Source organism: Myotis lucifugus, unplaced genomic scaffold, assembly GCF_000147115.1.
Source record: "Myotis lucifugus unplaced genomic scaffold, Myoluc2.0 scaffold_565, whole genome shotgun sequence".
In the NCBI taxonomy this organism is placed as follows: domain Eukaryota; kingdom Metazoa; phylum Chordata; class Mammalia; order Chiroptera; family Vespertilionidae; genus Myotis; species Myotis lucifugus.
In genome coordinates this window covers 27,200-51,493 of record NW_005871613.1, presented here as the reverse complement: position 1 = coordinate 51,493, position 24,294 = coordinate 27,200, and the positions used below count along the sequence as shown (strand labels likewise).

Below are 24,294 nucleotides of genomic sequence, written 5' to 3'. Positions count from 1 at the left end.
AACAGGGCGGAGCAAGCAGCTATGGCTGCTCCTCAGTCCTGCCCTAAGAGGCCCCGCTTCTCAGTGTCCCAGTAATCGCTGCAAGCACCTCTGAGAGAAAGTCACCCTCGAGGTCCGACCCATGCCAGACAGTCTAGCCTCTCCCCATGTGAGTCTGGGTCCCCAGAGACTCGCCCAGAACTGGAGTTCAGAGCAGTCGGGAGCTTGAGAGTCCCTTCCGATTGAAAAAGACAACCGTGTCCTCAGCCTCTAGCCCTTTCCGCGTGCACCTCCATACCTCTGCACTTTGCTTCCACACCGCACCTCCTCTGAGTCTCGGTATGCTTTTCTCTTTCCTTCTAGTTGTAGAATTTCCACTCAGCCAGCCTTCCTGTGGTTCTGGATGATGTCCATTTTGTCTTTTAGTTGTATTTTTGAAGTGGTTGTGTGAGGCAGCAATTTCCGGTGTTTACCTATGCCGCCATCTTGGTTTCCTCTCTATGTTTGCATTTCTTAATATGAATCTATTAAAAGTAAAAGACATTTTCCTGCTTTATCATATCTAACAAAATAACACATTTAATATCTACTCCATATTTACATTTTTCCAGCAGTCACAAAATAATGGTTTTTGGCTGGTTTGTTTAAATAGAGTCCAGTCAGGGATTCATACATTACATTTGGTTCTCCTTTCTTAGATCTCTTTTAATCCAAAAGAGTATATTCATGCACACATGCCCACACACCTTTTCGTTGGAGTGGCTCTTTTCCTCCTTAAGTGACTTGTTGAGACTGGAGTGGCTCTATAGAATAACGCACATTATGGATCTTTCTCATTGCTTTCTTGTGATGTTTTTTAACTTATGTCAGTAAGGGAAAGTTGATCTAAAGATTTGGTTAAATCTAAATACATTAAAATAGATTTAAAAATCTATAAATTCCAACAAGTCATTTTTAGAATATTTATCGAAGAATACTACATCCAGGAAAATATGTAAGCTTGATATTTTTTCACAACCAAACACAGCTTTTGTGGCCACCACTCAGCTAAAGAAATGATGTCAGTGCCCCAGGAGCTCCCCTCATGCTTTTCAAGCCATTATCCCTCCTCCCCAAGCCTGCCACTTCCAATATTCTTTGAAGCTTAACAAACTGAAATTGCTTCATCTGATAGAGTGAGTGTATGAGTCTATTTTGAAAGAGTAATGAAGACATTTCCTTAAAGTAACAGGGGTTAGAACAGTGCTCACATAGTGGAGCAGTGTAGTGTCCAGATATCAACCAGGTGTATTTGAGGAATTTAGTGTTTGATGATGGTAGCATTTCAAACCAGTGGAGAAAATGGATGTTTTGATAAATGAGAGGAGGACAAAATAGCCAATGGGGGTGAGAGGAAGGGAAGCTGACTTTCCTTATCGCTCCAGTACCAGATAAAGTCCACATGAGTCAAAATGTAAAATGCTATTGGAATTGGACCTGTAACCATACTTCTAAGAGGATACCCTATGGAGATAATTTGCCAGGAGTAAAAAATAAAAAAAAAGTATATACTAGTAAAGTCAGAATAATTCATAGGAACCATACTGGGATCAGTTATTATTTCAGATAGGTACATAGTGTTCCTACATTTACAAGGGACAGGTTTTCATTTACTTACAAAACAAGCGAAGGGGCCAGATTTAAGTACTCTCGGTAAGTTGATAAAATGTACATCTTATGTGCACTGCCTTATTTTTCTATTTAGATGAGTTATGTGTTGAAGCACTTTGTCGGATGGAACAAGCCAATTGCTCCTTTCAGGTTTTTGAGAAACAGCCCGGAATCTATTTGTTTTTGGTCCATCCCAACGAAATGGTGAGTATGAGTGTTAGACGACGGAAGGACATATGATATTTTTGCACGTGTAGATAGCTGTATGAGAGGCTTCCATGTGTATTTTGTTTAAAATGTTTGTCAGAATACCTCTGACAGGTGCTGCTTCAGCTCAGAAGACAAAGAAGAGAGTAATGTTACCTCTTCCAGGGCAGGACCTGAGCCAGAGCAGCACTGCTCTCTCCTGCTCTTCTTGTCTGCCTGCCCCACTCCAAACACGTGGCAGTGCCAGTTACAGTGATAGAAAAGTTATTTTACTAGTAGGTGCGGGTGTGGGGAGGGGCAGGGATGGGAAGTCAGTTCCTCAGTGCTAGGAATGAGGACCAGGAATCAGAACAAACTGCGGCAGGAACCGCAGCAGAGAGCGCCAGGGTGTCGACCCTGCCATGGAGCTTGTTGCAGAGGTTTTTCTCTTGAGGTTCCTCTTTTCACTTTTCTTCCCTTTTTAAAATGTTCTGTTATGGAAAATTGCAAACGTACACAAGTAGGATGGTATAGTGAACCCCTGTATGTTCATCACTGAGCGTCAATTATCAATATATGGTTGACAGTGTGCTCCCCTTTTGGATTCATTGGAGCAAACCTGAGACACCAGAGCATTTCATCCATAAAATGCGTCAGAACATGTCTCTAAAAGATAAGGACTTGGTTGTAGGGTTATGTCCAGCTAGTTTTCAGGTGGTTCTTAAGGATGGTAATTTTATAATTTAGTTGTAATTTTGATGTGGTGGTGGTGGGAGGCGAGCATAGCATCTCCCTACACTGACATTGGGAAAAAACAAAACAATACCATCTCCATGCCTAAAATAACTATTTTTGTTGTTGTTAATTCTCACCCAAGGATATTTTTTCCATTTTTTAAAAAGTTTTTATCTTTTTACTAGAGGCCTGGTGCATTAATTTATGCACGAGTGGGGCAGCTGGCCTGCCGTAATCAGGGCTGATCTGTCTGGGCCGGCCGGGGGAGGGGCCACAGGTGATTGGCCGGCCAGTTCTGTCCCTGGTCGAACTCCCGGTCGAACTCCCAGTTGAGGGGACAATTTGTATATTAGCCTTTTATTATATAGGATTTTATTTTTTAATTTTAACTTTTTTAAAAAAATTGATTTCAGAGAAGAAAGGGGAGAGAGAGAGAGATAGAAACATCAATGATGAGAGAGAACCATTGATCGGCTGCCTCCTGCACACTCCCTATTGGGGATGTGCCCTTGACCGGAATCAAACCCAGGACCCTTCAGTACACAGGCTGATGCTCTATCTGCTGAGCCAAACCAGCTAGGACTCCATGGTTTTTTTAGAGAGTAGAAGAGAGTGGGAGAGACATAAAGAATCTTCAATGTGAGAGAGTAACATCGATTGGTTGCCTCCCACACTCGCCCAAACTGGGGCCGGGGTTGAGCCTGCAACCCAGGTATGTGCCCTTGACCAGAATTGAGCCCGTGACCCTTCGGCTCGTGGACTGGTGCTCTAACCATTGAGCAACTAACTGGCTATGGCTCTTGTGTTTAAAAACATTTTTTAATATATATATATATTTTTTAATATATTTTATTAATTTTTTACAGAGAAGAAGGGAGAGGGATAGAGAGTTAGAAACATCGATCAGCTGCCTCCTGCACACCCCCTACTGGGGACGCGCCCGCAACCAAGGTATATGCCCTTGACCAGAATCGAACCTGGGACCCTTCAGTCCGCAGGCTGACGCTCTATCCACTGAGCCAAGCCAGTTAGGGCTAAAATATATTTTTAATGATTTCAAAGAGGAAGGGAGAGAGAGATAGAAACATCAAAGATGAGAGAGAATCTTTGATTGGCTGCCCCCTGCACGCCCGCACTAGGGATCAAGCCCATGGCCAGGCATGTGCCCTTGTCTGGAATTGAACCCGGGATCCTTTAGTCTGCAGGTGACACTCTGTCCACTGAGCCAAACCAGCCAGGACTCTTTTGTCTTTTTAAAAAAATAGATATTTTTGTCTTTGTCTTATTTAAAATTGATTAGAGAGAGAGGGAAGGGAGAAGGAAAGGGAGGGAGGGTGGGAGGGAGGAAGGAAGGAAGGAATATCTATTTGTTGTCCCACTAATTTGTACATTCATGGGTTGGTTCTTGTATGCATCTTACCAGGGATTGAACCCATAACCTTGGCCTGTCTGATGACACTCTAATCAGCGGGCTACATGCCCAGGACCTAGTATTTTGTGTCTTTTAAAATCTATAGGGAATCCTATTATCTTAAGTAGGTTTTTGGTGTGTGGAGACAATTATTTGTTGAATGAAGTGACGAATATGTTGTGCTTATAGGTTCGTCGTTGGGCTATCCTAACTGCAAAAGGCTTGGGAAAAGTGGACAGAGACGATTATTATGACTTACAAGAGGTTTTGACTTGCCTTTTTAAAGTCATTGAATTGGGGCTTTTAGAAAATACAGACATTTATACTACTACTGTCCTTGAGAAGGGTAAATTGATCATCCTGCCTCCACACATGTATGACACTTCCAACTACAAAAACTATTGGTTAGGTAAGTATTGTCATTACACAAATATCCTTAGTATTTTCCTGTAGTTCTTATGAGTATCCTGCAAAGGAAGTGATCTCTTTTGATAATCTTATCAAAGTTGCTAAATACAGGATTTCATAGTTTCCAATTCTTTTGTCATTAAATTGACATAACTACACATCTTGTTTTTAAATATTTATCCTAGAAACAATCTGTATAAGAAATACATTTTCAAGTATAGCAAATATTTTATTTGAAACAATATTAGATATAAAAAATATTGATAAAGTGGTAGACTTTGATAGGGTTTGATCTAGTTTAAGAAGGTTTAATGCCTCTTTTTCCATCTGTAAAATATTTCCTGATAAGAAGAGATACTAGCTTTGGTTTTCAACAAGTTCTAAGCTGACTCAAAATAGTTCCACCCTACTTTATTGAATTTAAGTCTTTCAGTTATGAGTCCTATTTGGTAGTGGTTGGTACGTGAAATATGGTGATCTTAAAATTGAAGCCATCTTAGACATGAAATATAGATTGTGCGGTAGTCATCTTAGAAATTGTTTTCTAACCAAATTCATACCATGTTCCCGTTTTATTCTCAAATTAGTCTGAAGTCCTTTTACTTAGGAATAGATGTCTATGAAGACATCAGAGTTAAATGTTAGAGGAACTGGATTCTGCTTTGCTTCATCTTTCTGCCTTGGTATTCTTTGCCACCTGAATGAGAGGAAGCATGAGGGTGGTGCTACTTAATCCATTAAAGAAACCCGTAAACAATCTTCCAGGGATTTGCATGCTGCTGACCATTCTCGAGGAGCAAGCCATGGATTCACTGTTGTTGGGCTCAGACAAACAGAATGATTTCATGCAGTCAATACTTCACACCATGAAGAGGCAGTCAGAGGGTAAGACGCTTGCTTCGCTAAGTGCTTTTGAATGCTCTGATGGTGACGCACTTTTAAAATACTGGTGTCACTGCAAGAATTGTGTGTATAGTGTGGAGAAAAAACATTTTATGGGTTAGTTCACAGATTCAGAATCCTAAATGGGAAGGGACCTTTAGAGTTTAATTCAACACCTTTCATAAAAGAAGAGATGGAAGCCCAGGGAAGTCACTTTTTCATGTTGAAACACCCAGTTAGTGGTAGAATTAAGAGTAGACTCTATAGGAGATAAATTTCTAATGGCAACAGTTAAAATTGTAGAGAAAGTCTCCCTGTCCCACTGTTTTTCTTTTCTCCTGGTTCTTCATTTCATTTTGGTTCTCTATTGTTTCACTGTCCAACATGGTGACTGCTAGCCAAATGTGGCTGTTTAAATTACAATGAAAGTAAAAATTTAGTTTTTCAGGCCCCTCGTATTTCAGGTACTTAGCCTCATGTGCCTGGTGGCTTCTGTACTGAGCAGTCAGTACAGCTACAGAGCATGTCCATCACCACAGGACCTGCGCTGGCAGGCTGCTCAGAGAGTCTAGAAAATAGGTCTGAACCATGTAGTCATGTTTATCATCAGACCAGCTTTCTTTCGCTCATGGTTGTATCAAGGGAGGATTTGTGCTTAAGTGTTTCTAATCTTGTCTCCTTTATGAAGGACTGAATCACTAATAAAGACCACGCAGCCAGATCCTACAAAAACATTGTGAATTTAATTTTCCCACTTTGACTTCCCTTTAAGCAACCTCAGTGTGGATATAAACTCATTTGTGGGAGATTCTAAAATATTTAATGTTATTCTTTCTTGCTAGATTATTCCTAATTAAGGTTTTTATGAGTTTGTTTGCCGGCATTTACTACATAAGATGTTCATTTCTTTTTGAATGCCTTGCACATATAATTTTGTTCTCTCTGTTAATCCCGCTCCTCTAACCTTTAGAATGACACACTTCTGAAACCTTTCTTAATTGTCTTCAACTAACTGATGACATTCTTCCTTAATTTGACAGTTTACGAGACATGTGTCAGCTGTAGTAGAGCTTAAGAAAGTATATGAGCCCTAGCCGGTGTAGCTCAGTGGATAGAACGTCGGCCTGCGGACTGAAAGGTCCCAGGTTCGATTCCTGTCAAGGGCACATGCCCAGGTGCAGGCTCGATCCCTTAGTAGGGGGTGCGCAGGAGGCACCCAATCAATGATTCTCTCTCATCACTGATGTTTCTATCTCTCTCTCTCCCTCTCCCTTCCTCTCTGAAATCAATAAAAATATGTTAAAAAAAAAAAGAAAGTACATGATATGGTCTGTATGACTGACTATGATGAAAAACTAGACTCTAAGCGTCTCGAGCGCAGTAAAACTGGAGGTTCTAGGTGACTACAAAACAACAGTCACAGTCAGAGCATTTGCCTCCAAAGGAAGGGTCAGGTACTGTAGAAGATGACATGGCTGGGCAATGTGTGACATGGAGGAAGCTTTGGAGCTGGACCTGGGTGGATAGGGCTTTGAGGGGTGGTACTGGTAGTGAAGGCATTCTGGTTCTTGTTTGGGAAAAAGCCAGCTATTTGTTTGTGCTATAGCTAGGGAGTGATTATGGGGGGGGTGACAGATAAAACTGGAGAAGAACAATAGAGGAAGACTGTAAGTGCTTGACTGAGGACTTTGAATTTCCTTAGAAGACATTAAGGAGCAATTGGAGGCCCTTGAGTGGGGCAGTATCTTGCCACTGCATGTCTGATAGAGAATAGGGAAAGGACTAGAAGTTAGAGCTTGTGAGTCATGGGAATTCCTGCCACTGGAGGGAAGTAGATTCCAACAAGCCATGCTGCAGTTGGGTGGATAAAGGTTATGCGGCTTTGCTTACCCATTAGCCTTGCTGAATCCTGGGCTTTGCTTACATCTGGAAATACCAAGTTTTTCTTTCCCCTTTCTTTCCTCTACTTCTCTTGTGTGATTTAATGCAGGGAGTTCTGGGAGAAGGTGAATTGGATAGAAAAGATGGCTTCAGGTGTGGCAAATGGTGGGAAAGTTGGGTTTATCTAGACCAGTGGTCGGCAAACTGCGGCTCGCGAGCCACATGCGGTTCTTTGGCCCCTTGAATGTGGTTCTTCCACAAAATACCGACTTCTGCGCATGGGCCACGAAGTTTCAATCGCACTGTACGTGCGCGCCCGCACGTGGTATTTTGTGGAAGAGCCACACTCAAGGGGCCAAAGAGCTGCATGTGGCTCGCGAGTCGCAGTTTGCCGACCACTGACCTAGACTATATAAATTTGTTCTCCATTTAAAAAATTTTTAGAGGCGTATAGTATTGCTTGAAAAATATGCAAAAACAAATTAAAATTTTGCCAGCTTTTTTTGTTGTTAATCCTCACTGGAGGATATTTTTCCATTAATTTTAGAAAGGGGAAAGAAAAAAAACAACATTGATGTGAGAGACCCACATCAATTGGTTGCTTCCTGTACTCGGCCCAACTGGGGTAGGGAACCTGCAACTCAGGTACATGCCCTTGACCAGAGTCGAACCCGGGACCCTCAACCCTATGGTTCTCAGGCCAATCCTCTAACCATTCAGCATGCCAGCCAGAGCTTGCCAGCTTTTTAAAACCTGAAATTGGCAGTGCTTTGCTTTCAATTACTTGCTGCTTTGTTTTTAGTTTTGTTCCTACCCAGATAAAGAATGTTTAATTCTCAATATATTTTCGTATCTTTTCTAATTGTTTTCTAATTTGGCAATAACTCCATTGTATTTCAGATGATAGTGAAGATCCTTTCTGGCCAGCATTGCACTGTTTCATGGTCATTTTGGATCGCCTGGGATCTAAGGTCTGGGGTCAACTTATTGATCCTATTGAGGCCTTTCAGACCATTATCGACAATGAAAGCTACAACAGAGAGATCCAGAATATACGGAACAGCTCTGTGAGGTTAGTTCCATAGTGTGTCAGGATCTCAAAGTTATCTGTAAGGAACTCTGTTGTATCTTAACAATAGGGGTTTTCTTTCCCCCTTCATTTCTGTAATTTCTGTTTTTTCTTAATATTTAAGGGCCAAGTCAGAACCAGAGTCGTGTATGGATGATATGGTGACTTGCAGCCAGATTGTGTACAATTATAACCCTGAAAAGACCAAAAAGGTATAAAACAGTTTGAGCATTAAGATGACATTGTATAACCTTTGCATTGTAAGACCATGTTCTACATAATTAGTTGAATTGCTTATTTTATGACATGTATCTATTCTGAATCAGTTGCTGCATAAAGGCTTTATGGTTGAACCAGATGTATTGTGCACGGGAGAAATAATGGACTTTACTGCTGGGGCTGACCAGCAGACCCTGAGCAACGGATGAGTGATTACTCTGACACACGTTTCTGTGAAAGAGAGGGCTAAGGGACTGCTTGGCTAGCAAAACCAAATATCACAGACACACAAAACAGCAATCAACAGAGCCACTTTTATATACGATATTTACAGGCAGGCATAACCCACAGACAAGACTTAATAAATTAGAGTCCCTTTTGTAAATGGGCTGTTAGCTCCATTTTCTTTGGTATTTTTCCTTATCCCCTTAAAAATATTAAAGGAGATGGCTCATGAATCCTATTACCTTGCTGGTCTTGCATAACTGGGCGAGGTAAAAGCCCTCCTAACATGGCTTGCCTGACACAGGATCCCATAACTGAGGATCTAGTTGATGAACTCTCCTACAACAGTGGTGGAGGATCAGGAAATATGTCCTCTAGCGGTGGGGCTTTAGATACTACAGGCTCTATCGGCTCTACTTCAGGAGGAGGGGGTGGTGGTAGTTGCTCCTGGCGTTCTGTAGGCTTCTGATCCTCCATATGGAGTAGGCATAGTGCAGCTCGACCAAGAACCCACATTCTTCCTATATAATAAAAGCCTAATATGAAAATTGACTGAACAGCAGAATGACTGGTTGCTGTGACACACACTGACCACCAGCAGGCAGATGCTCAATGCAGGAGTTCTCCCCGGTGGTCAGTGCGCTCCCACAGGGGGAGCATTGCTCAGCCAGAGCACACCTCTCTGTGAAAGAGAGGCCTAAGGAACTGCCTGGCTATAGGAACCAAACAGCCCCATTGGCCTGTCTCTTAGGCTTTTATTGCAACAGCAGCTTGAATTAAAATTAACATTTTGATACTATCAGTAGGGTAAGCATCCTTGAGAAAGACACACATGTCTGTAGTGTCCTTTAAGCAAGGACGTCTAAAGACTAAGCATAAAGCTTCTAGTAAACACCCGGGGCTCACACGGACAGACTTGTTTGAAAAGATCAAGGCAGGGTGGTTGCCTTCAGCCAACTCCCCCTAGGGGTTCTGACCTTTTGGAGTTTCCTCCTTACAGACTTTCCAACTAAGTCCCATGCTTCCCCACAAACTACAATGTGTACACTTTGGAAAATTAATTTTTAAGTGCAGTGAGTAAGAGTGGAAAGTTTTGGGGTATGGGGGAGATAAGTAACATGACTAGAAATCAGAACCAGCTAATGGAAAGAGGGTCAGAGTACATGGAGGTGTTGTAAGTTTACCATTACATGAAACCTGCACCTCAAAATTGAACTGTATTTTCCATTTCTTGGGGTTATGTGTAAACCAAAATTGGGAAAATGAGCCATGTATTTTTTTGTTTACAACTTGTGTGCTAACATTGTCATGAATGGTGCTTGTTTGTCTGAAAGTCAGTATTTCTTTCATTTTAGGATTCAGGGTGGAGATCAGCCATTTGCCCAGATTATTGTCCTAACATGTATGAAGAAATGGAAACATTAGCCAGCGTGCTTCAGTCAGATATTGGTCAAGACATGCGTGTTCACAACAGCACATTTCTGTGGTTCATCCCTTTTGTTCAGTCCCTCATGGATCTTAATGATTTGGGTATGGCTTACATAGTAGAGGTCATCCACCATCTGTACTCCCAAGTCAAAGATGTTCTCAACCAAACAGCTGTGGTGTGTGACAAAGTCACTGAATTTTTTTTCCTAATTTTGGTGTCGGTGATTGAACTACATAGAAGTAAAAAATGTTTGCATTTGCTGTGGGTTAGCTCCCAGCAGTGGGTAGAAGCCATTGTGAAATGTGCCAAGCTTCCCACCACTGCATTTGCACGGAATTCTGAGAAGTCATCTGCCAATGGCTCCAAAGGAGCAGCAATGATAACGTCTTTGTCACTGCATTCAATGCCATCTAACTCTGTACAATTCGCTTGTGTGCAGCTCATTAGAAGTCTCCTTAAAGAAGGTTATCAGCTTGGGCAGCAGACTCTTTGTAAGCGATTCTGGGATAAGCTCAACTTATTCCTGCGAGGAAATTTATCTCTAGGTTGGCAGTTGACTAGTCAGGAAACCCACGAGTTACAAACTTGTTTAAAGCAAATTATTAGAAACATAAGATTGAAAATGCCTCAATATACTGCTTTGGCAGAGCTGGCTCCTCCATGTAAAACCCCTCCTGCCTCTAATGGTAAAGAAGAAAGTGAACAAATAGGGAGGGCATGTGAAAAAGACATCCCCTATCTGGAAAGGTGCAGCCCAACGTGTTCTAAAGAACCAGTGAAAGCTGATGTATGTCAAGTACAAGAGAGTAGTGTAGTAAGCAAAGCAAGTAACACTATAGAAGAAGGTAATGAGCAAAATTATATAAAAGATTTGAAACTAGAAGACCATCTCTCAGCTGAGTCACACTTAAAGCAGAGTAGTAAAAACCTTTCCACTGAAAGAACTCAAGATCGAGTTAAAATACACACAAAGAAGCAGAAGTCTGTAAAAGATAATTCCTCCTGTTTGAAACAGAACTGTACTTCAAGAAATGATCCAGAAGAGGGATGTGACAGAGGAGTAACTATGTCAACACATTTGTTGACTGATTCTAACACTGATTCTCTGGAAAAGGCACCCACATCAAAAGAGGATTTCTCTCTAAAGAATGATGTTCTTGGCAAAACCTCAAAAGCAAAAACTAAGGCACAGAAAAGTGACATTTGTACTGAGTTATCCCATGTAATAAAGAAGCAAAACAGGAAAAGTGCCATGGTCAAAAATACTGTGGACTTAGAGGGAGACCTGTCTATCTCTGACCGTAAGAATTTCTGTTCAAGGACAGATACTGCAGGTCAGAAAGGTGATGGCTTCATGCAGAACTTTTCTTTAGACCCTAATGATAATCTGGATCATAAAAATGAAGAACAGAAATCTCTTAACAGTTTATTGCTGAAACAGTTGAAGAATGAAGAGTTAGATGTTCCTTCTTCCCATGAAAACGATTGTCAAATACAGGAATGTCATGTTGATAATAAAGATTTTATCTCATTTACTTCCATGCCTAAAACATCTCCCTGTAAAGATCCTGTGACTTTACTTGGATCAAGTGATAAGGGGATTAACAAGAGCACTGATCCAGTTTCTTCTGACCTGAGAGAACAGGCCCCTAGCAGTCCTCAGTGTGACATCCTAACAGATTCTCAGATAGACAGAGACCTTCACACATTATCTTTAATAGCTCAAGCCCATGTCAATGAGTTTCCATTAGATTCAACTCAAAAAAGCTCATTCCAGTTACAAAGAAAAGTAAAAGATAAAAGAAGTTTCAGAGCCAACCAAAATAATGTCAGGGAAACCTGTGAACAAATTATTATTATTTCAGATTCTGATGAAGATGGTGATGAACAAACTCTAGATTCTGAGAAACACATTAAACAAGATAAAATGTGCATTGAGAAAGAATGGCCAGGGCAGGGAACTTCAAAAGCTAATATGAATGTGGACATGAAGCTAACAGAGGAAGAAAAGATAGAGGAGTTTGAGGACTCTGGCTCTCAGGTTTTTGAGTTTGAAAGCCAACAGAAAGTGTTTTCAGTTTGGCAAGATCAGAAAACAGACCATGGGAATTCAGTTCAAGAGGATGAAAAAAATTCATGTTTGACTCATATAGTAGATATCACAAACGATTGGGGTTATGATACAGATTACGCTATGTCTGAAGAAGTTACCAAAAATGAAGCAGAGGGCACTGAGCATGCAAAACCACAAAGTGATAGTTCCGTTGAGGAAGTTTGTGAAATTAAAGGAAAAAAACCCAAGAGAAAACAATTAAAAAAAATGGCTAAAGACTCTTTAAGGCCTTCTTCTTCTGTCAGAAATGAGGACCAATCTGATACTCTTAATGAGAGGGATCTAACTGAAAATGATACTAAAATTGCAGACATAAGAACATCTTCCAATTCAGGTGTTGAGAGAACCACTCTGGTCTCCCTGAAGAAGTCATCTCCAAAGAATCGAACTTACTCCAAAGTGGATCGGAGAGCCTCAGTTTCTAAAACGCCTAAGAAAACGCATTCAGATACCAAAAAAGGGCAGAATAAAGCTCCAAATTACATAAGTTGCAGGAACACTCCTGCTATTGTGCTACCAAAGAAATTTCGCCCGTGTCCTGAACCAACTTCAAAGGCTGAGAAACTTGGTCTGAAAAAGGCTCCTCGTCGGGCAGTTGTGTTGTCTCAGCAATCTTTAGACGTGATAGGTCAATTACGCAACCATGGCAAAATTGTTGGAGAAATTGGTACCCCAAAAAAGGCTAAACTAATTTCTCCTCAGACTCTCCCTGGGAACGATAAGAAACTGCTCGTGAGTCAAGATCGTCCATTTCAGAGGCAGAGGAGACCCAAATCTCATCGAAACAGACAAAGACTTAATGGCAGAGCATACACTACAAGAGCAGGACCACATGCGGCCCAGAATTCTGACAGTGTAATACCAGATATAGATAGGTCAGATGACAGTAACAAAGGAGGAACTGAGGTCATGGCAAACAGTAGTGGAGATCAGTCAATAAAATGTGTGTCTCCTGAACAAGGACATGGGAAAGAAAAATACGTTGCTCAGGTGGCTGGTGATGCTTTTCTTTTGAGCCCTTGTAGTTCCCCTGTGTTAAATGGAAGAACACCAACCAGTGAAATTACGGTCTGTACTCCAGAGGACCCTTTAGGTGGTGGCAACCTGACTGGACATCATTTAGAGGTGCCAACTTTGAAAAGGGGACAGCTTGACTCCGACAGTGATATGGAAGATGATATCTTTTTAACACAACATGATCCCGAAGATATGGACTTATGTTCACAAATGCAGAATGGTGATAATAGACTCATTGAAGAAGTCCATTGGAAAAGAGTTCATGTAGAAGATTCTGTAAATCGGCCTCAGTCAGAATCTTTGAGTAGCACAAGATGTAAGTACAAGGATTGTGTGGAAACTGTGAAAAGCCAGGGTGAGTACTGCTCAAAACACTCTGAAGCTAAAGCAGCAGATGAAGATGTCTTTCGTAAACCTGCCCTGCCTCTTTCTGCCTCTAAACCTTTGAGACCTTCCACCACAAAGATTTTTAGCTCAAGCAGTACTTCACGAATTGCTCATCTTTCCAAGTCTTTGGAAAGTGCCTCGGCATCTCCAGGCCTAAAAAATAAGTCAAATGGAGGACAGCCTGTTTCCAAAGTACCACAGCCTGCCTCTCCGTTGTCTCCAAAGCCAAGGGCTGAAGTGAAGAGTTTGTACAATATTCCTCATTCTCCAACTCCGAATAACTCCAGCAGGCAAGCTTTCAAACTCCCGCTTGGTGAGCGCAGACCTTTTTCTTCTCCAGCCAACATTTTCTTGTCATCACAGTCTATCTCTGACACCTTCATCAAAGAGGTCTTGAAATGGAAATATGAGATGTTTGCGAACTTTGACCAGTGTGGGCCCCCAACAAATCTTTGTCAGGCCATCTCAAGATCCGTGCCTGTCAGATTTCAAGATTGTGAAGATTACTTCAGTGTTTTCTTCCCTCTGGTGTTACTGAATGCCTTTGAAACAGTAAGTATGGATTTTAATTGTACTATTCAGGCGTTGAAGTTGCTTCTTTTCTTGACCCTGCTGAGCAATGGAGAGCAGTTAAAACAGCTGGTCTCAGGGTGCTGCTGTTTCTAGGTTTCACTTGAAGCAGACATCTGCCAGGTGCCGCTTGAGATGCTGGTGGCCCGGAGGTGACGTGGCCTTCGCCTCTGCCCTCTGAGCTACAGGCACAGTTCAGCTAGCCCCGGAGGACACATTTGTCAGTGCAAAGAGGCGATAGTCTTCCATCTGCTTTTTAAAAAAAATATGTTTTTATTGATTTTTAGAGAGAGGAATAGAGAATAACGTTTATCAGCCTTCTCCTGTACACCCCCTATTGGGGATTGAGCCTGCAATCCAGGCATGTGCCCTGACTGGCAATCAAACCGGTGACCTCTTGGTTCATGGGTCGATGTTCAACCAGTGAGCCACATGGCTGAGTTTTTTTTTTTAGGTAATGGAGGCCTTTACTCAAAATTCTCTTGAAGAGGTTGCAAAGGATAAATTACACTGAGCAACAAAAAACAGCAAATCCTACATTTCTCTTAGCACAATTGTCTTTCCAGTTTCTTACTCATTATAGCAATTGCTCTCTCCCTTCAGCTGCCTCCCTCCCCTCCCCAGCACATCTGGTCTGGTTCTCCCTCACTCCCTGACGAGGACTGCCTAATGAAATGCCCAAGTCCCAGTTACATTTGAACTTCAGGAAAACGACTGATGATTCTCTTGGTGTTAGCACCCAAGAACGTTGTTAGGCCTGGACGTGTGGGGTTTTGTTTGTTTGTTTTTTTTATGTGTGTGTTTTTTTGTTTGTTTAATATTTATTCTGCTTGTTCTCTGAGCTTCCTGGATCTGGAATTTGGTGTATGACATTGATTTGGGGAAACTCTCAGTCCTTATTGCTTCAAATATTTCTCTGTTTCTTCCTCTTCTGGTGTTCCCCTTACATGTCTGGTGCACTTTTGTGGTTGTCTGACAGTTCTTGGATATGCTGTTCTTTTTCCCCCAGTTTTTTACCTTTGTTTTTGAGCTTTGATAGTTCCTGTGGCTATAGCCTTGAGCTCAAACAGTCTTTCCTCAGCCAAGTCTACCAGTGAGCCCAGCCCAGGCCGCCTTCTTCTTCATTTCTGCTCCAGTGCTTTGGATCACTAACAGTTCTCTTTGATGATTCTTATCATTTATATCTCTGCTTACATTACTCACCTCTTCTTACATGGTTTACTTTTCTAGCAGACTCTTAGCATATTAACTACAGTTTTTAAAATTCCCTGGTTTGATAGTTCCAGCACCCCTGCCATATCTGACTGGTTCTGATGCTTATTCTTCAAATTGTGTTTTTGTGTATGCCTTGTAATTTTTGTGGAAAGGTGGACATGATATACTGGTGACAGGAACAGCAGTCAGTAGGCCTTCGGTAATGTGGGGAGTTGTCAGGGAGGGCAAGTGTCTGTAGTCCTGTGATCGCCCCGCCTCTGGACTGAGACTTGCGCACCTTTGGCTGTCCCTCACGTCCTTAGGTGGGACACGAAGGCTAGAGTGGGCTGAGTTGGTTATTTCTCTCCTCCCAGATGTATGAGGTTCTCACTCTACCCCAGCAGGTTAGGCTCTGGTAGAATATTTCCCCACAGAGCAGGCCTTGTTAAGAAGATCGGCATGGAATGCTCTGGTGAGTTTCAAAATGGATCCTCTCCCCCCCACCCCCACCACCCCAGCTGCTGGAAGCAAAGGGATTTCCTCCAGTATTCACTGTGAGGACCTTGTAGCGCTCCCAGTGTAAAACTCACCAAGTGTGGGCCCCTCTACTGGGCCCCCCTAGGGCCTAGAGTTTTTAACATTAGAGTTGTCCATACCAAGCCTCCAGCAACTTGTCAGTTAAAGTTCAGGTTTTCCTACCTGATGGGTTTTTACTTACGGGGTCTGCTCTGTGAGTTGTGGTTGTCTGTATCCACCTGCCTGTCCCCAGTTTTGTGGGCAGCAACCTCACTTTGCTGTTGAATGTAAGAGGAGTTGTTGATTTTTCACTTTTTTTTGCTTCTTACTTTGTTAGGATGGAATGGCAACTTCTAAGATCCTTACTGCTGACCAGGAAACTGGAATCCCCAATTAATTGTTAGTGTTTCTGTCACCTGGGATTCTAGGTTGTGGATTTTGCTGTGGCTTTGGGAAATTTTGCTGTTTAGCATTGGCTTTCCAGAATGTTTTTTGCTTTCTTCATTTGCTTTTTTTTGGTTTTGTATAGGTAGCACAGGAATGGATCAACTCTCCAAACAGAGGAAAATTCTATGAGTTGCAGTTACGAAAATTTCCTGGAGAATATAAAAAATACTGGGAGTTTGTGAGTAAGTTCTTTCTTATGTAACTTGGAACATATCACATCATAATTGGACATTTCTATTTGAGGAAGTATCACTGATTTTTCTGGAGCATAGGTTCCTTAAGATGAATTTGTAACCTCTTACAAAGAATATGTTTAAAGCCTTTTTCTTTTTTTTAAATATTTTTTAAATTGATTTTTGCAAAGAGGAAGGGAGAGGGATAGAGAGTTAGAAACATCGATGAGAGAGAAACATCGATTAGCTGCCTCCTGCACACTCCCTACTGGGTATGTGCCCGCAACCAAGGTACATGCCCTTGACCAGAATCGAACCTGGGACCCTCGAGTCCACAGGCCGACGCTCTATCCACTGAGCCAAACCAGTTAGGGCATGTTTAAAGTCTTAATGAGGATAATTACTGGGACAGTTATGAATAGAACATTTATAGTTTTAATCACTCTGTAAATAGAATACCACAGGCCAAAGTGTTCATGGAAGCTAGGAGAGAGGGTGAGTGAAGGGGGCGAAGATGGGGTGAGGGGTGCGTTGTAATAATGGTGTTTATAGATTCTGAGTAAATCTTTCTGCTGTCTATCTCTTCATTTCATGGTCAGTGTAAAACACATAATTGCATTTATGTATCAGTTAAAAATAAACGACATATTCAGAACTCTAAAATGAGAGCGTGTTGGTGAGGCACAGAGGGTGTGACTTCTCAGACCCTGCTGGGGTAGAATTCTGTACAGCAGGCATGGCATTGTCTGGCCAAGCTGAACTTAGGTATCAGTATACCCTAGACTCCGCAATCCACTTCTGGATATACGCCACAGAAATGCCCTCACAAAAACACTAAGGGACACATGAGTGATCACAGTAGATTTATGAAATGGTCCCCCAAGTCCATCCTCCTTCATAGATTCACCTAAGAAAAAAGCACATGTGTCTGTTTCGGAGGCCAGGTCCTAAATGCTCACAGTAGATTCAGGTACTATTAGCCAGCGGGAAAAAGACATCACCCACCATTCTAGTGGCTTTATACAGAGTGAGGTGAAGGTGGGTTTGAATTGGTGAGTACCGAAAGTTTATTCTTATATTATTTATTAATTACTATATTATTTTCCATACAATCAACTGTAAGCTTACTTTTGCCCCACTCTGTATACACTATCTGATTGTAAGATTCTAGATGCTGGGTATGTAGATGTTAAAAAAAACACCATAAAATTCCTGCCTTCATGAAGCTTACATTTGACTTATTTTCATTTCATATATTGTAGATGTCTTTTCAGAGTTATGAAATAATGGTAGCACGTTTAGTACTTGTGGTTATGCCATTGCAAGCATATTCCTAGTTCATTTCACCCAGCATTGCTGGTTAGATGTGGACGTTGTTTACCGTTTCTCACTATTAGAAACACTGAATGAATCTCTGTGCTGGGTCAGACAGGATGCAGCACAGTTTGAGACTTTGACTCATTGCCTCGCCTACTGAAAGGAAAATCACTTTTACTTCTGTTATTGGGTGTTAGAATGTATATCTCCCGCGTTGGCTGATTTAAACTCTTTCAGTTTTATATATGAAAATGTATCTCATTTGAGGTTGTGGGTTTTGCCCCCAGATCTTCACTGGTCATTTGTATTATTGGGGGTCGTGGGGCAGGGATAATTGTCTGTGTGTGCCCTTTGTGCTTTTTTTTCTGTTAGGGAGGTTTTCTTTTTAATTTGATGTTTTGTTGTAAATAATATTTAAATCACTAATTTATATGGCATTCATCTTGATCATATGATGGACTCACATAGTATTTACTCTTGTGTTGTACAATTCATCAATTGTGTGTGCATATTTGTTGTTGTTTTTTGCTGTGCTAATATAGGGTATCCCCCAAAAATGTATACACTCTTTGAATTATTATAAGTCAGTGTTTATTAACATACAGTTCATTTTTAAAATTTAAAAGAATCTACAGAAATAATTTTTTTTGAATTTCTTTATTGTTGAAAATATTACATATGTCCCATGAATATTTTTTTTGGTCAGCATTTGTTTTCAAACTGACCTGGTCCAGGCACTGCTGCTAATGTAAAGCAGTGGAATCATAAACATCAAGAATCATTTTGTTTGGTATTTGTGTGCCCTCAATTTGTCGACTATTGCCAGTTTTTATGTATCCCCATAAAAAAAAGTCTAGTGGCACTTTAGGATAAATTTTCTTTGTTCAAAGCTTAGTCTGGTTTCACCCATTATTTCAGATTAATTAAATGGGAAAAGAAGTGAAAATTAAGTGAGTTATCAGCTATTAAAGTGTATATACATTTTAATGGGACAGCCTGTATGTCATTGTATGACTACATCACACTGTCACTGTTGGTAGACATTTTTTCCCAGCAGGACTTTCCAAGACCATCCCCAGGTTCAATGATTTGCTGAGAGGATCAGCATATATTCATGCTTGTGGCTATGACTTAATTATGGCAAAAGGACGCAAAGCAAAATCATTAGCGGGAAAGAGAATGTGGGGTGAAGATGAGGAAACTGGGAGAAAGCTTCCAGAGTCCTTTGCCAATGGAGTCATACAGGACACACTGTTTTCCCAATCACAGTCCTGCCAGCTCAGGTGAAATCTTACCACAGGGAAGCTCATTGGCCATTCAGTGCCCACAACACCCTCTGCCCAGCCCGCATTCCTGACTTCCAGAAGGAAAGTGGATGTTTGGCGTAAACCATATTCTTTCTGCACACAGTTTAGGCACAGTGAGTGTTCCCATCAGCAAATGAAGAGAACTGTTCAAATACAAGTTCCCAGATGCCAGGGGCCCACCGTGTGAACAGCCTTCCGGAGGGTTGCAGCCTTAGGCCTGCTGGGTTAACTTCACACACAGCATTTCATGTGTAATGTTACTATGATCACTCAGTGTTTTTGTGAGGGCATTTCTGTGGCGTATATCCAGAAGTGGATTGCGGAGTCTCAGGGTACACTGATACCTAAGTTCAGTTTGGCCAGATAATGCCATGCGTGCCGTGCAGAATTCTACCCCAGCAGTGTCTGAGAAGTCACACCCTCTCTGCCTCACCAACACGTCTGTGTTGATTGCCATGTTAGTTTCACCATTTCGGTGTGTGTATTGATGACCTGTTTTATTTTGTAACTAGAGGCCCGGTGCATGAAATTCATGCACTGAGGTGGGGGGTGTCCCTCAGCCCAGCCTGCACCCTCTTCAATCTGGGACCCCTCGGGGGATGTCTGACTGCCGGTTTAGGCCCGATCCCTCTCACAATCCAGGACTACTGGCTCCCAACCACTCGCCTGCATGCCTGCCAGCCTGATCACCCTCTAACCACCCCCCCTGCCAGCCTGATCGATGCCTAACTGCTTCCCTGCCAGCCCAGTTGCCCCCAACTGCCCTCCCCTGCAGGCCTGGTCGCCCCCAACTGCCCTCCCCTGCAGGCCTGGCCACCCCCAGCTGCCCTTTCCTGCTGGCCTGGTCCCCTCAAACTGCCCTTCCTCCCCTGCAGGCCTGGTCCCCCCAAACTGCCCTCCCTCCCCTGCCAGCCTGGTCGCTCCTAACTGCCCTCCCTGCCGGCCATCTTGAGACCACATTGGGGCGGCCATCTTGTGCGAGAGCATGATGGTCAATTTGCATATTACCGCTTTATTATATAGGATAACCTTTGTAATAGTCAGTGGGATTCTCTCATAGAGTTAGTAGGTGCCTCCATAACCTCTTTGGGGAAGTGCCTTTTGCAAGCTCTTTTCCAGCTTACTTTATTTCTGTTGTCTTTTTCTTACTGGTTTGTAGGGGTTGTTTATATAATCTGATGCAAGCCATTCTGCCACCTTGGCTTGCATTTCGACTCTTAGTGATGTCTTAAAAATTCTTATTTTATTCTTTGTAAGAATTCCTTATTTTTAACATAACAAATGCGTGTGTGTGTGTGTGTGTGTGTGTGTGTTTTATGCTCTGTGCTTGCTGCAGGTCATAAAGATACTACCTTAACATCTAGAAGAGGTGTCAGCAAACTGCAGTGTGCAGATCTACCCTGTATCCTGTTTTTGTATTGCCCTAGATCAGTGGTCAGCAAACTGCAGCTCGAGAGCCACATGCGGCTCTTTGGCCCCTTGAGTGTGGCTCTTCCACAAAATACCACGTGCAGGCACGCACGTACAATGCGATTGAAACTTCGTGGCCCATGCGCAGAAGTTGGTATTTTGTGGAAGAGCCACATTCAAGGGGCCAAAGAGCCGCATGTGGCTCTCGAGCCGCAGTTTCCGACCACTGCCTAGATTAAGGTTTACATTTTAAAAGGCGTTGGGTCTGGTTTAAGGGACTGAGTTTTTCTGAAGTACCGAGGTGACTTGAGGCTGGGTGTTCATGGGAAGGCTAGTTCACTTCTGCTTCACCCTTGGGTGTGGCTCTTCATGGTCCCACCCTGAAGCAGGAGGGCTACCTGGAGCCAGCTCTGGGCAAGCCCTGGACTCCAGCCGTTGTCTTTTTTAAAAATTAGATGTGTTTTTAGAGGATGTTTATTGAAGCTGGGGACAGCGAAACAAAGGAAGGAATTAGGGCAGAGAAAGCAACAGGAGAACCTAAGTGGGGCTCTGCTGTGGCTCCCGAGAAATGTCACAGGAAAGAAGTGAGCCAGGACGGGCTGCTGTCAGCCACTGGGTCGTCAGAGAGAAAGGGGCCTTGGAGGCAGGATCGGGGTTAGCTCAGGATGAGCAGCTGCCACCTGCTTCTCCCCTGGTTGTGAGTCTTGTGGGGACCCTTAGAACTTTGGGAGAAAAGGTAAAGATACACACTGGGGAAGAAAGGCATGGGTGTTGTCTGTTTATTTCAACAAGGTCGTCCCAGGTTGACCCGGCTGCCACTCCCTGAACAGTTCAGAGTTTCTAGGGAAATGCTGGACTGACCCCTTCTGGATCTCAACAGAGTAATTCTTCATTGTTACGTTTGTTCTCTGATGCCTTCAAATAGATGCTTCTTATGTGCTGCATTTTTTTTTTAATATATATATTTTATTGATTTTTTACAGAGAGGAAGGGAGAGGGATAGAGAGTTAGAAACATCGATGAGAGAGAAACATCGACCAGCTGCCTCCTGCACACCCCCACTGGGGATGTGCCCGCAACCAAGGTACATGCCCTTGACCAGAATCGAACCTGGGACCCCCCAGTCCGCAGGCCAATGCTCAATCCACTGAGCCAAACCGGTTTGGCTGTGCTGCATTTTAAAAAGCATTTTGGTTTAGTGGTTCAGTCTGCCTCATGCCAGGACTCCATGCTTGAGTTCAGTGTGTTGTGGCTGGATTTGGCGATTGGCATTGAACATGTTTATCCTGGTGCTTGCTCTGTTTTCCCAGACCCATTTACTTTACAGCTGTTCTTTCCCCTTGTTTGAAACGCCACCAATAGGCTCAAAATTCTTATGTGGACTTGGATCTGGGTTTCCCCCTGAGGTTTTGAAAGTGGGGAACAAAAGAGATTTTATTGATTAAAAAACTAAAATAAACTTCAAGGGAAGTAAATGTATCAGCTACTTCTGAATGTTAAATGTTATGTTTTCATCTGTTTTGGCTTTTTAGCAGTTTGTAAGAAACATTTGGTGGTACTGTGTAATCAGTATTTGTAGACTACCGATCTGAAGTGTGTGGGGATCGCTGGTGCTGCCTATGCCCTGGGACTTGGCACGGGCTTTGGCTCCTGTAATTTGCCCTTAAAATAACCCGGGCGGTTTCTCTCGGGGGCACGCCCTTGCCTTCCCGTCCTCCCTGCTTCCCCAGGCCCATTATTACCTGAGCCTTGCCCTCTCCGGAGCTCCAGGGGCCCTTCTGCTTCTGCAGCTCTCTATGTGGCCAGCTGGCTCCCTTATACTACCTCTGTAGCTTTCTGAATAAAATTTCTTTTATAATTTAAAAAATAAAACAATTCTGTTAAGATAAATGCTGACCTCTTGTTCTGTAGTTTCTCTTGAGGAATGTGAACTGTCTAAACAGCTTTATCCAAAGGAGAATGACTTGGTGTTTTTGGTTCCTGAGAGACTGAAAGGAGAGAAGAGAGAGTTGGAGGGGAATTCCATCCAAGCTTCTCGTGAATATCACTGTGCTTATGTTCAGAAATTCCGCCGCACTTCAGTCAGTAAGTACCTAATGAGACACTGAAGAGAGTCCCAGCTGTGAGCTCATCCTACTTTCCCCCAAGTCGTCTTTCCCAGCTGGTTATTTGCCCCACAGTTGACCCTTGAACAACAGGTTTGAACTGCGTGGGTCCATTTATACACGGATTTTTTTTAGATACTGTAACTGTATTTTCTCTTCCTTATGGTTTTTTGTGTTTTTTCCAGATTACTTTATTTTAAGAATACAGTATAAATACATGTAACATTCAACATACGTACTAATCAACCGTGTTATAGGTAAGGTTTCTGGTCAACCAAGGGTGAAGCGCAGGGCTGTAGAGTGACCAATACTAGTGCAGTATTAATAGTTAAGTTTTTGGGAGTCCAAAGTTATACCTGGGTTTTTGATTACGAGGAGGGGGTTGGGCACGTCTAAGCCCTGTGTTGTTCAAGGGTCAGTTGTACATTCATTGGACCTCTAGGTCAGTGATGGCGAACCTCTGACACGCGTGTCAGAGGTGACACGTGAACTCATTTTTTTGGTTGATTTTTCTTTGTTAAATGGCATTTAAATATATAAAATAAATATCAAAAACATAAATCTTTGTTTTATTATGGTTGCAAATATCAAAAAATTTCTATATGTGACACGGCACCAGAGTTAAGTGAGGGTTTTTCAAAATGCTGACACGCCGGGCTCAAAAGGTTCGCCATCACTGCTCTAGGTTGATGACTTGCCATTCAGAGTCCTCTTATTTTTTCTAGACTCATCTGGAAAAGGTCCAGTATTTATTGCTCTAGTCCCGATCTTGCTGCAAGTTCTTTGCCTAGTGTGGTTTTCCCAGCCCCTGGTGTACCCCTGAGCAGAATCTATTGCTCTAGAATTATAATTTAAAAGCTTCCTTTTGAAATGTCCTCTCCTTGTGGTATATTTCTTCATCTACATTTTACTTGTTATGAAACAGACAACCTGTAAGTCACCTGTTTTTATATCTTACATCACATTTCAACCTTGTCTTTGTGGCTCATTATGAATGCGAAGACTAAACATATGACTAAATGTGAGGCACTGTGAGGGGTTTACTGTTTACATCACCCCATCTAATGGGTTGTAGGGACTTCTTTCCCTAGGGTAGTATTACAAAAAAGTTAGCTTGAATTTAATGAGCACCTACTGTGTGCCTTATCCTTCCTGTCACATTTATCATCCTCCCAAGCCCTACAAAGCAGTAAGAATTATTTGTTCCCACCTGTCAGGAAGTGAGGGTTCAGGCATGTTGAGTACTGCAGCCAAGGTCCTCCTCAGCATTAAATGTAAGTCCAGAATTGCAGCCTCCTTTTGTTTGGCTGCAAAGTGCCTGTTCTTTATTCTAGGCCAAGCTGCCTTTCTGACATTGATGCTTTCTTAGTCCCAGTGAGGAGAACATGATTTCATTATTCTTAGCCTTTTGCATCACATTTTAAAAACAGTGACTAGGCTCCTTTAAGTTCAGCATCAGGCTGCATTGTAACTGGTCATGCTTATTGTCAGTGGGACCAGAGCGCAGTTCTTGGTATAGAATGCATTTAGAAGAGCAGTAACGGGATACAGCCATGCTTCTGACTCTTGCAAATGATTACATTTGTCAAATTCATATTTCTAAAGTAGTCTATTTCCCTGAACTCTTCATGTAGCCCACCATCAGACATCTCTACATTTCAAAC

The 24,294-nt window shown here is 42.3% G+C and overlaps 1 protein-coding gene across 6 annotated transcripts in view; it reads left to right on the top strand.

Moving 5' to 3' along the window:
* SETX (senataxin) overlaps positions 1-24,294 on the top strand; it is a 62,212-nt gene that overhangs the window by 14,962 nt on the left and 22,956 nt on the right. For all 6 annotated transcript variants that reach the window (XM_006104398.3, XM_023745682.1, XM_023745679.1 and 3 more), the window contains 8 exons: positions 1,724-1,833; positions 4,151-4,370; positions 5,135-5,254; positions 8,033-8,204; positions 8,326-8,413; positions 10,001-14,143; positions 16,401-16,500; positions 22,437-22,610. In XM_006104398.3, the coding sequence (XP_006104460.2) occupies positions 1,724-1,833; positions 4,151-4,370; positions 5,135-5,254; positions 8,033-8,204; positions 8,326-8,413; positions 10,001-14,143; positions 16,401-16,500; positions 22,437-22,610 (5,127 nt within the window). The remainder of the gene's footprint in view (positions 1-1,723; positions 1,834-4,150; positions 4,371-5,134; positions 5,255-8,032; positions 8,205-8,325; positions 8,414-10,000; positions 14,144-16,400; positions 16,501-22,436; positions 22,611-24,294) is intronic.